This window comes from Canis lupus, chromosome 14 (genome assembly GCF_048164855.1).
Source record: "Canis lupus baileyi chromosome 14, mCanLup2.hap1, whole genome shotgun sequence".
In the NCBI taxonomy this organism is placed as follows: Eukaryota; Metazoa; Chordata; class Mammalia; order Carnivora; family Canidae; genus Canis; species Canis lupus.
The window spans coordinates 3,766,872-3,779,941 of record NC_132851.1 but is presented as its reverse complement, the minus strand read 5'-3'; the positions used below and the strand labels follow the sequence as shown (position 1 = coordinate 3,779,941).

At 36.6% G+C, this 13,070-nt stretch overlaps 1 protein-coding gene and 1 pseudogene across 17 annotated transcripts in view; both read left to right on the top strand.

Moving 5' to 3' along the window:
- Positions 1 to 13,070, top strand: part of RGS22 (regulator of G protein signaling 22) — a 162,059-nt gene that overhangs the window by 83,324 nt on the left and 65,665 nt on the right. For 12 of the 17 annotated variants that reach the window (XM_072774009.1, XM_072774020.1, XM_072774012.1 and 9 more), the window contains 3 exons: positions 7,144 to 7,338; positions 10,138 to 10,230; positions 12,656 to 12,828. In XM_072774009.1, coding sequence (XP_072630110.1) covers positions 7,144 to 7,338; positions 10,138 to 10,230; positions 12,656 to 12,828 — 461 coding nt within the window. The remainder of the gene's footprint in view (positions 1 to 7,143; positions 7,339 to 10,137; positions 10,231 to 12,655; positions 12,829 to 13,070) is intronic. The other 5 variants (XM_072774022.1, XM_072774019.1, XM_072774018.1 and 2 more) reach the window with 3 other exon arrangements.
- Positions 546 to 1,522, top strand: LOC140603608 (mRNA turnover protein 4 homolog pseudogene; annotated as a pseudogene).

Sequence of the window (13,070 nt, the reverse complement as noted above, 5' to 3'; positions counted from 1 at the left end):
TGCAAAAACATGAGTGGAGCTAGGGAGTATTATACTAACCAAAACAAGTCAGTCAGAGAAAGACAAATACCATATGATTTCACTCATATGTGAAATTTAAAAAACAAAACAAATAAGCAAAGGGGAAAAAAAAGAGAAAGAGAAGGGAAAACCAAGAAATAGACTCTTAACTATAGAGAACAAACTGATGGTCACTAGAGGGGAGGTGGGTGGGGAGATGGGTGAAATTGGTGATGGGGATTAAGGAGGGCACTTGTGATGAGCACCGAGTGTTGTATGGAAATGTTGAATCACTATACTGTATACCTAAAACTATTACACCATTTGTTAACTAACTAGAATTTAAATTAAAAGTTAAAAAAAATTAACTCCCAAGGTTAGAAAAAATTGTATGTGTATTTGAAGCAAATTTCATTTTATTTTCTTATTTTTTAAAGATTTATTTATTTATTCATGAGAGACACACAGAGAGAGGCAGACACATAGGCAGAGGGAGAAGCAGGCTCCCCGCAGGGGGCCCAATGTGGGACTCGATCCTGGATCCTGGGATCACGCCCTGAGCTGAAGGCGGACGCTCAACCGCTGAGCCACCCAGGCATCCTGCAAATTTCATTTTAGATATTAAATAATCATTCGGGGCCGCACGTGCCTGCAGCGTGATGCCCACATCCAAGCACGACAAGAAAGTTTCCTTAACCAAAACTGCCAAGAAAGGCTTAGAACTGAAACAGAACCTGATAGAAGAGCTTCGGAAATGTGTGGACACATACAAGTACCTTTTCATCTTCTCCGTGGCCAACATGAGGAACAGCGAGCTGAAGGACATCCGGAACCCCTGGAAGCACAGCCGGGTGTTCTTTGACAAAAACAAGGTGATGATGGTGGCCTTGGGTCGAAGCCCAGCTGACGAGTACAAAGACAACCTGCATCAGGTCAGCAAGAAGTTGAAGGGTGAGGTCGGCCTGCTTTTCACCAACCGCACCAAGGAGGAAGCCAATGAGTGGTTTACAAAATACACGGAAATGGACTTCGCTCCAGCAGGAAACAGAGCAACTTTCACCGTGACCCTGCACCCGGGGCCCCTGGAGCAGTTTCCCCACTCCATGGAGCCACAGCTGAGGCAGCTGGGCCTGCCCACTGCCCTCAAGAGAGGTGTGGTGACCCTGCCGTCCGACCACCAGGTGTGCAAGGTGATGTGCTGACCCCAGAGCAGAACCGCTGCTGAAGCTTTTCAGGTATGAGATGGCTGAATTCAAAGTTACCATCAGATACATGTGGGATGCACAGTCTGGAAGGTTCCAGCAGATGGGAGAGGACTTGCCCGAGAGTGCCTCAGAGTCCGCAGAGGAAGAATCAGAAGGGGAGGACGACGGCTGACAGGCCCTGGACCAGGACTGAGGGGCGCCACCCACTGGGCAAACAGCAGGGAGGGCGAGGGACGGACTGTGTTTCTGTAAGGAATAAAGCTGTCTGCAGGGTGGCTCCCATGGACAGCAAATAGGACTTTTCCTAGAAAAAAATAAAAATATAAATAAATAAATAAATAAATAAATAAATAAATAAATAATCATTCGGCAAGAGTATGGTTCAATTTGTACTATTTTGCACAATGAACTATGTACCTTTGTTTTAGTGAAGGAAGTTTCCAGCCCATAGATTGCCTAATTAAATAGAACATCCAAAATATCTTTTAGGTATGCCCCTTTTCTCATGTTTCACAACGTTTAGGAATAGAGAGGTTCTCTGCTGCTGTTCAAGACTCAACTTTTAATACTTCAAAAATTTTAAGTAGCTCCATCTACTAATTTCCCCTATCCTAAGTCTCATTAATGCTGTCAAAAGACCTTTTAAGTTCTCTTTATATTTCTAGGAAGTTTCAATGCATGACTCATGAAATTTCTCTCTACTTTTTTTTTTTTTATCATATGAAGCTTTTTCAACATCCACCTATATAACTCTTTTTTTAAAGATTTATTTATTTATGATAGACACACACACACACAGAGAGAGGCAGAGACACAGGCAGAGGGAGAAGCAGGCTCCATGCCAGGATCACGCCCTGGGCCAAAGGCAGGCGCCAAACTGCTGAGCCACCCAGGGATCCCCCCAGCTAAATAACTCAAAACATATATGCTATAGTATTTTTTAACTCACTCAATTCCAGTGTCTTTTATCTCCTTTTTCCCTACATTACTATGGGGATAGCCATATATTGGAATCCATCATAATTTAGAATTACTTCAGCTTTAAATTTTTGAACTCTGAAATTACCCCATTCCGACCATCATTTCACTTTAGAATGCTAGTCTTCCATTCATCCATTTAACAAATATTTATCAAGTGCCTCATGATGTACTGAATTTTATACTACTCCCTTTTACCTGTTCTACATGTCCTTCTCCCTTATCTTCACTCTTTTTTTTTTTTTTTTTTTTTTTTATCCGGTAAGCACTATGCTCAACATGGGGCTTGAACTCATGACCCTGGAGGCAACACATAAGAGACTATTAACTACATAGAGAACAAACTGAGAGGTGCTGGAGGAGAAGTGGGTGGAGGATGAGCTGAATTGGTGATGGGTATTAAGGAGGGCACTTGTGGTGAGCACTGGGTGGTGTATGTAAGTGATGAACCACTAAATTCTACTCCTGAAACCAGTATTACACTATATGTCAACTAATTAGAATTTAAATAACTTGAAACAAAACAAAACAAAAAGAGTCGCATGCTCTACTGACTGAACCACCAGGTGCTCCATTCACTCTCATTCTTTGAAACTCCTCTCTACATATTGTATTATTACTATCCTGACTCTAACGTTATTTGCTTTCCTTCCTATAGTAGGGTTCGTGGTAGATCATTTCAATTGCACCTTAATCTGCCCCTTCAATCTCAACTTCTCTTTCTTAGGCTCTTTTACTATTTCCTCTGAAATTATTCATTATTAGTATGTTTTACAATCAGTATTTATCCATACTTCCTACATATTTATGCATTCTATTGTTCTCTATTTCATCCTGCTCTTTTGTTTGTTTTATGTACATAGTGCAGTCTGCTGGTGATGAATTGTTTACTTGTGTTTGTTGATTTATTACATCTTTGTTTTCTTTTCATTTTATAAGGGTATTTTTGCTGAGTACAGAAATACAGGTTAGCAATTATTTTGTTTTTGCACTTTAAAGATTCAAGGCTAAAGCCTATACCTGGTCCAGCTCTGCTGTTAGGGTGTTTTGAGACCCTAGAGTATTTACAGAGGCATCCCCCCCGACAGGTCCTGAACTATAACTCTTGTCCCCTCAGTATTGAGAAACTTCCAAAAATCCCAGTTATAGGTAGTCATAAGGACTTTGGCTGTTACTGTATGTGAGAGGAGAAGTCACTGAATAGTTGAGAAGCAGAGTGTTAACAAAAGGATTTCTCTGTTCGCTGTGGTAAGAAAAGACTGTCAGAAAGCAAAGAGGAAAAATAATATGGACCTTCCTCAAAAAAAAGGACCTTCCTCAACTTCCTCAAAAAGTTGGAAATAGATCTATCCTTTAACCCAGCAATTGCACTACTAGAGATTTATCCCAAAGATACAAATGTAGTGATCCATAGGGGCACCTGCACCCCAATGTTTATAGCAGCAATGTCCACGATAGCCAAACTATGGAAAAAGTCCAGATGTCTGTCAATAGATGAATGGATAAAGAAAATATGGTATGTATTTATATTTGGTGTATATATATAATAGAATATTTTATATATGTATATATATGAAATGGAATATTACTGAGCCATCAAAAATTGAAATCTTGCCATTTGCAATGATGTGGATGGAACTAGAGGGTATTATGCAAAACAAAATAAGTCAATTAGGGAAAGACAAATACCATATGATCTCACTTATGTGGAATTTAAGAAACAAAACAGAAGAACATAGGGGAAGAGAGGAAAAATAAAACAAGACGAAATCACAAAGGGAGGCAAACCATAAGAGACTCTTAATCATAGGAAATGAATTGAGAATGCTGGAGGAGAGGGGGGGTAAGAGTGGGACAACTGGATGATGGGCATTAAGGGGGGCATGTGATGTAATGAGCACTGGGTGTTATATAAGACAGTTGAGTCACCTCTACCTCTGAAACCAATAATACATTGTATGTTAATTAATTGAATTTAAGTAAAAAATGAAAATAAAAAATTAATTAAGAAAATAGAGGACTAAAAATAAAATAAAAAATAGAGGACTTAGAATGATGAGAAAGATATATTTGGGAAACTTGGGAGTTAGTGCTGGCAAGAACAGAGATGGAATAAATCAACCTGAATAGGAAGTATTTCCCTCAAATATAAGATATTCTGATATAAATGCCTTTAAAAATCTAAAGCACTGAGGGCACAGCTTTGATATTTATGCAGTTACTATGGAAAGCAATAAGAATTAGTCAAGATATTAAGTTGTAGTTTTACCCACTAGCTTTTAAAGGTGCAAGAATCTGCTCTAAATAAAAGCTTGCTTGGGACACCTGAGTGGTTCAGTGGTTCAGTGTCTGTCTGCCTTTGGCTCAGGTCATGATTCTGGGTTCCTGGATTCAAGTCCCACTTCGGGCTTCCTGCAGGGAGCCTGCTTCTCCCTCTGCCTGTGTCTCTTGCCTTTCTGTCTCTGTGTATCGTGAATAAATAAAATCTTTAAAAAAAATAAAAGCTTGCTTAAAAATAATAAAAATAAAAATAATTTTAAAAAAAAGAAAGCAAAGAGGAACCTTAGAGGACCAGTTAAGAGGCTGTTGCAAAAACAGGCAAGAGGGGAAGATGGCGTATAATTTCTTACCTAGCTATTGAAATAACTTCCAAACTACCTCAAATCTTGACCTACTCAAACTGTTTCTTTTCCCTGACAGTGATTTATTTTTAAGATTCATATCCAATGATGTCATTCCTCAGAGAGCTTATGTAACTTTAGGTAAAAAATTCAAATTCCTGACCAGTGGATAAAAGGTCATATTCATGTTCTTCTGGCTTCTGCCTCCCTTTATAACATCCTCTCTTATTGTATCTCTTTCCTTTAGCCAGTGTATCTATTTGGAGCCTAGAATCTCTCCATAGGTCATAAAACTTCCCTAAGCCTTTATGCCACACCCCATATTTTCCTTCTTCTTAAACCATCTTTCTCATCAACTCCCTTTTCTTGCCTCATTGACTCCAACTCATCTTTAAAGATTCAGCTGAAGGATTAAGGATAAGAGAAGCTTATCTTCTCTTGGAAAAGTTTCTGAATCTTTTCCTTTCCCATTCCAAGACATAAATGAGTCTTTTCTGTGGATTTTGTACAGTTCAATAAACATTTATGGCATCTACTCTCTGCCAAGAACAGTTTTAGGAACTGGAGAATGACAATAACTCGCAGTATTTGCCCTCAAGGACCTCATTCTAGAAGAGAAGATACATAATACATAACTACATTATAGTGTGGTAGGTATAACAGTAGAAAACGACCTTGGGAGGAGGGTGTGAGTGAAGGCTTCCTGGAGAAGGAAAAATTGTGTTGGTTTTTATTTATTTTTTTTTGTGTGTGTTGGTTTTTAAAGAATAAATTGGAGTTTAACAAGCAGACAAGGTACATGAGATAAGGTGAATATCCAAGATTGAAGGTATGGAATGGCAAAACAGCAAGGTTTAGGAAAACAACAGAAAAATTGGTATTTGAGTGTAAAATTTAAAAGATGATTAATGAGATGTGAGTTTAAAAATAATGGACGGGCAATCATTGATGATCTTATTTGCAATGCATACTTCTGTTTTAGTATTTATCATACTATATTGCAATGACTGACTTTCATCTCCATGTCACCATGAGTGGGTTCCTTCAGAATAAGTATTGGATCTTAATCATTAATCTTTGCATATATAGTACCTATCCAAGTGTTTATAAATACTCAATAAATGCTTATGTCATTAATGTGGACCCTTTAAAACTTTTAAAAGATTATTTCACATAAGACTATTATTTGGTATTAGGTACACATTTCTATCTATCTATCTATCTATCTATCTATCTAATACCTACCTACCTACCTATCACCTGGGTTGAATCGACATTATCAGGTCCAAAACTAAGTAAAATATTTTAAAATTAAAATTAAATGTATTTAATTAGAGATTGTTAGTAAAACTACATTTAAGTCTGATACACAGGAGCACCTGGGTGGCTGGCTCAGTGGTTGAGTGTTGCCTTTGGCTCAGGTTGTGATCCCAGGGTCCTGGGATCGAGTCCTCACAGGGAGCCTGCTTCTCCCTCTGCCTCCGTCTCTGCCTCTCTCTCTCTCTGTCTCTTATGGATAAATAAATAAAACCTTTAAAAAATTTGATATATATATATATATATATATATATACACACACACATACATATTGATATTGAGTATGTAATATTTTTAAAATAAATGCTATTAAATTACTTCTCAGATGTAAATAGCTGTTATTTTGAGAAAAGACAAATGAATAGAATGGAATAGACATTTATGCAGCTTTTTCTTGGAAGCTAGAAATTCCATGTGTATCTTTCCATTCATTCTTACTTCCTTCTCATACCTCTTCCACAGCATTGGACACCAGATGGAGATATTTTTACAGCAGAAAGGGATAATTAGTAACAGTCTTAAGAACTCTGCAACTCATTTGGGTAGGGCAAGTAATCTGTTGGGTCTCTATACTAGAAGACCAATAGCTCACTTTTCAGCCTAGTGTATTGCCTTTTGTTTCTAAAAGGGTATTTAAGACCATTTTGGAAAGTACCACTAATGTGTTAGAAATATCGTGAACATAAGGGGAAAAGGAAACCTATAACCTGGAATCCATTATAATTATACATAGAAGTAATCTGATAAAAACTTGAATATCCAAATGATAGACTCTTGTGTGTAAGACCCACTGGCAAGTTAACTAAGTACCGATGAAGAAATAGGAAAAGGAAAGAGAAGCCTTTTGAATAAACACACTGCTTTGACTTGAGTAGTTTTTATGCATCTTTTCAAGAAAAAAAAAATCACTTGAGCTTGTTTCCTTCTCTTAACCTTTTTAAAATGCCTTTACTGAGGAACCCACTAACAATTATCGTTTCTCCCAACATCCTCTCCTTTCTGTCTCCCCCCTTCTCTGTTAGTATCTTTTTGCCACATACATTGCTCCTTCGGCTACTCTTGACATCGGACTCCAACAGGAAAAGAAAAAAGAAATTTATATGAAAATACAGCCACCATTTGAAGACCTTTTTGACACAGCAGAAGAATATATCCTTCTCCTCCTCCTTGAGCCGTGGGCAAAGATGGTAAAATTAGACCAAGTTGCTTTTGGAAAGGTATTGTGGCACTCAGAAATGGTGTGTGACCATTCAAGTTTACTACAAAACTGGTGATAAACAGCATTATTAACTCACAAGAGAAAAATTAAAGGTCTCCTAGGGGCCAGGGGCTCAGAGTTAAGATTTGGCAGGCTCAAAATTGGAGCAAGGAAAGTAGTTACTAACTTCATTTTTTGCCAGTTTCTCTATTGTTTGTTTCTCTAAAATCTTTGTCATTTTTCGTTCTCTGTACAAATATTTCTCTCGGCAGAGAGAAATCTGAGTTTTGGTTTCCTGTGAACCACCAAAATATGCCATGGTAATGTACTAGCTTTGTCCCTTCTTGCCATTTCTCAGCAGTGGCCTTAATTCTGATTAATGGAAAAAGCCCACTTGATTTAATACTAGATGTGTTATGGTAAATATTACACTTCTGGAAAATAGAAATGTTTCATATGTATTGTGGGAAACTTTTTCTCTGACTTCAGTGCTGCTATTTTAAGGCACCCCCAGATGTTCCTCAGGTCAGACTGCTTGATTGGATTAAAGTTTCAACACATCTTTTTTAATTCCAAAAGAGGTCATTTTAAGTCATTTTAAGTCTCCATTCTTGAATATTTTCACTGTTCTTATTAATTTGTGGAGGAGATTTCTTTAAATACTAATTCTGCATCACAGATTAGAACCATTCATGGGCATTTTGTATATAAAGTTAATACATATATCCTGTAATGAGGTCACTTCCAATGGAACTCTGCTGTTTTCATATTGCTATTCTTTGTTCTTATCTCCTCAACAACTTCTTAGTCATGCCTTCTACCAGAAAGAATATTTTGGGTAAATTAAGATATAATTCATACTACAACACCCCAGATAGAATTACCTTATTGGATTGTGACTCTTATAGCTCACTGAATTCAGTGATCAAAATTAAAAGTTTCCTTCCTGATTTCTCTTTATCCTGAAAAAGTAGCATTATATCTTTTCTACTACAAAAATACTTCTATTACACTAGAAAAGTTAGGCTATTGTATAAAATTAAAAAAAAACCTCCCCCAGTCATTATTTAAATTTAATTTTTTAATTGAAGTTTGATTTGCCAACATATAGTATAACACCCAGTGCTCATCCCATCAAGTGCCCTCCTCAGTGCCCATCTCCCATTTATTTACCCCATCTCCCCACCCACCTCCCCTTCCACTACCCTTTGTTCATTTCCCAGGGTTAAGAGTATCTCATGGTTTGTTTCCCTCTCTGATTTTTCCCACTCAGTTTCCCTCCTTTCCCTTATAATCCCTTTCACTATTTCTAATATTCTACATCTGAGTCAAACCATATGATGATGATTGTCCTCCTCCGATTGACTTACTTCACTCAGCATAATACCCTTCAGTTCTATCCACGTCAAAGCAAATGGTGGGTATTTGTCCTTTCTGATGGCTGAGTAATATTCCATTGTATACATAGACCACATCTTCTTTATCCATTCATCTGTTGATGGACACCGAGGCTCCTTCCACAGTTTGGCTTTGTGGACATTGCTGCTATGAACAGTGGGGTGCAGGTGTCCTGGCGTTTCACTGCATCTGTATCTTTGGGGTAAAACCCCAGTAGTGCACTTGCTGGATTACAGGGTAGCTCTATTTTTAACTCTTTGAGGAACCTCCACACTTTTCCAGAATGGCCGCACCAGTTTGCATTCCCACCAACAGTGCAAAAGGGTCCCAGTCATTATTTAAATGCAATGTATGGCAGAAGAGGAAAATGGACTTGAGATAGAATGTTTAAAAAAAGACTTAGAATTATAACTGACAAAAAGTTTTGGCATTGGTGATGATTCTTAAAAAAATGTATGGGAAAGTTATATACTCTTTTTAAAAATTTTTATTTATTTATTCATGAGAGGCAGAGAGAGAGAGAGAGAGAGAGAGAGAGAGAGAGGCAGAGACATAGGCAGAGGGAGAAACAGGCTCCATGCAGGGAGCCCAATTTGGGACTCGATCCCGGTACCCCAGGATCATGACCTCGGCCGAAGGCAGACAGTCAACGGCTGAGCCATCCAAGCATACCTACACTCTTTTTAAATAAGAAACTAGAAGCATCCTTAAATTCAGCCGAGACAACTTCTCTAAAAGTCCAGTTGACTGGGTTATATAGACTCTTTCCCAAAAAGAATAATGAAAGAAAGAGACTACCAAAGCTAGCCATTAAATGTAGAAAGTTGTCAGTCTGCCAAACTGATTTTCCATGGAATAAAGAAATGGAGAATGAACTTGTTCTCCTGACTGATTAATACAGTGCAATACCTACTCTGCAGGCTGAGACCAGCTGTGAGGTTAACCTGATGAATGACACTCTCCTCTCTTGCTACAGCAACAAAACCTTAGCCTACAGATTAATAACAATGGAGTGTGGTCATTTCTTCTTCTACTGTGGATTATTTTGTTCCTAAAGCTAGGAATGCCCGCCTTCATGACTATTATCCTGTTATAGAACATAGAAATAGAAATAGAAAATGCAAATGTGACCTGACATGGGTGCATTGTTAGTTCATGTGGGGTGTCCACAAAGGAGGGATGGTCTCTGGTGTCACTGTATCATTATGTAGAAATATTATATCGCATGCATGGGAAGTCTGAATTCGCTGTAGTTAATTTTTTTATGTTGGTCTTCCCACTTTTGCCTCCGAACCAATTTAACTTTATTGGCAAGTGCATTCATTTTTGAGCCCACTGTTATTGGCAAATTGTGCATTTTCCCCACTTTTTCATAATGCACATTCTATTGATGTTACGAGCTTTATTATTATTTTATTAGGTGGAGCTGGTGGAAGACACTCGACAGCTAGACTCCACATACTTCAGAAAGCTACAGGCTTTGCATAAAGAGACCTTTTCCAAGAAAGCTGAGGTAAGACAGCTCTCTACTTCTAAAAACAAACTTTTTATCCTGGAGGGGATTACCACTGTATATATTGGCAGGAAGCAGGGGCCAGGAGAGGGGATTTATATATTGAGAAGATCATGGACTGATAAAATAGGGGACAGACTGTTTCATTTTTCTGCTATTTTTTTTTGCTTATTATGCTGCCTTTGACAGGTACCGCTTTCCACTGACACATCTAATGACAAAGCCAGAAGGAAGCAGATGAGATAGTGTAGGGAGCCCAGCTACGTGCATTCTTTAGTTAAAAGCCCTCAAGCTAAAGTATTCCTTTGAACATTTCTGGTTATTTTCTGTATGGCAGCAGCTCGATTTGTTGTCAGTTCACAAAAAGAGTTAAATTGAGTTTTCCAAACAGAAAAGAAACTGTTGTGTGACAGCAGTAGGCAAAACAATAAAGGGAAAAAATATGAATAGGATTTGGAGGAGTCAGTAAAAAGATCATAGGATTGACCAAGATATTAAAGTGTTATTTTGATTTATAAATCTGCAACTTTTGGATTAGCTACATAAAGCATGATAGATCCCAAAAGCCATAAAATTAAAAGTGTGTATGTACATAAAAGTGACAGTTCATATTCATATTTATCAACATGGAAAATGCCCAAGACATGTTAACATATAAAAAATGTAGGGAACAAAAAACACTGGGATCATATAATCCTATTTATGTAAAATTATATACATAATTCTACGTGTATATATACATGCAAAAAGAGATATCTGGAAAGATGTTCACCAAAATAAAGACAATCAGCTCCAAGTGGTAAGGTTTCAGGTGATACATATTTTTTTTTCAGGTGATCTTTTTACTTTCTCTTTTGTGCCTATCTGAAATTTTTGCTCTTTTATGATAAAATTTTACATAAACAGTAAAATTGTTTTTTAAGTGTAACCTTCATGATAGTCGCCTTTTTAACACAAATTCTGTATTTGAGAAATTACTGATTAAAATCTTGGAAAGGTTACATAAAAATCCAAAAAGGCATTTTGTTGTATTTTAAAACCTTAATGAATGAAAATGTTTACAACATTGTATTTTAAGTTTGTATTTTAAACCTTATGAACTGAAATGTGGCATTTTAGTTGTATTTTAAGTTGCATTTTAAACTTTATGAACAAAAATGTATAATACTTCCCATAATCCTTCTCCTTATTGGAAATTGATTTTTAAAATATTGGTAGTTTTCTCTTATGGTCTGGTGCTTTTCAAAAACAAATAGATGGATGAATTAATTATATAAGGAATTCCATAAAGAGAGGAAAGGTTTTTAAAAAAATAAGCTCTGCCCTTATATAGAGCTTGTAAACTACAAAACATAATGTCTTTAAAATGCCTAAAAATTAACTCTTATACAAAGAAGGTTACATTTTAAAAATGTATTATTAGAAAAGTATTTTGTTACTCTATAACTTTCAAAATTGTTATAAATAAAAAACATTTTATGTTCATAATACATTAAGAAAAAGAACCAAGTTACAAAATCATACATAGTTGTACAGTCCTGTCTTAGTTTTTAATAAACTATGTGTGTGTGCAAAAAAGACTAAAATATTTGTATTTAAAAATGTTAGCTGTGGTATCTCTGAATGGGGTAGTAAGATGTATGCTTTTTGTTTTCTTATTATAAAAGATGTATTACTCCCATACTAACAAAAATAAAATATTTTATAAGCAAATATATAGTAAATGTTTATTGAATGTTCCTGAACAGAAGGGAATGGAACAGCAAGGAACAGAACAGAGTTTGATAGGAATTAGAGCCAGATTCTAGATTCTAAATTCTTTACTTACTTCTACCTAGCATTGTTAGATGATGTTGGCCTAATCATTTTTATTTGTTTCTCTTTTTAAATTTGGAAAATAATTTGCTGAATTTTTTCTTCTTTTTTTATTTTTTATTTTTTCTGGTAAAGATTTTATTTATTTATTCACAAGAGACACACAGAAAGAGGCAGAGACATACATAAGCAAAGTTCAGAGAAGCAGGCTCCTTGCAGGGAGCCTGATGTTGGACTCGATCCCAGGACCCCAGGATCATGCTCTGAGCGGAAGGCAGACACTCAACCACTGAGCCACTCAGGCGTCCCTGAATTTTTTTTCTTTAAATAGAATTGACACTTTCACTCTTGTATTTTTTTATTTTTATTTTTTTACAATTTTACTTATTTATTTGAGAAGGAGGGAGGGAAAGAGCAAGAGAGAACACAAATGGGGACAGTGGCAGAGGGAGAAGCAGAGTCCTTGATAAACAGGAAGCCCAACTCAGAGCTCGATTCCAGAACCCAAAGATCATGACCTCAACCAAAGGCAGACACCCAACTGACTGAGCCACCCAGGTACCCTTAATTTGCTTAAGAGATTTTTTTATCAAAAGTATTATTTCACTAGGACACTACTTGTGAAATTGGAACCGGTATTTCACGGCTTCCTGAGGTCTCTAAAAAAACAGAATACTGGAGTAATGTTCCTGAAGAATATAGGCACTTTAATTTTAATGACCTGCTTAACAACAAACTGGAGTTTGAACATTTCCGTCAGTTTCTTGAGGCTCATTCTTCAAGGTAGGGAACATAACCATTTTAAAATGTATTTCTAAAAAAAAAAAAATTAAAATTAAATGTATTTCTCTTAAAGCATCATTTTTCTAAGTTTTTTTTTTTTTAAGCTACTTACTTTGTTTGAAGATAGTATGAAAGTGATTTGGTGCTAGATTTCACCCATGACAGTAAAAAGTAATGAGCATACCTATCTGAAATCTGTATGGGTAACTTTTCATTGGGGAGTGCATTTTGATAATAATAAC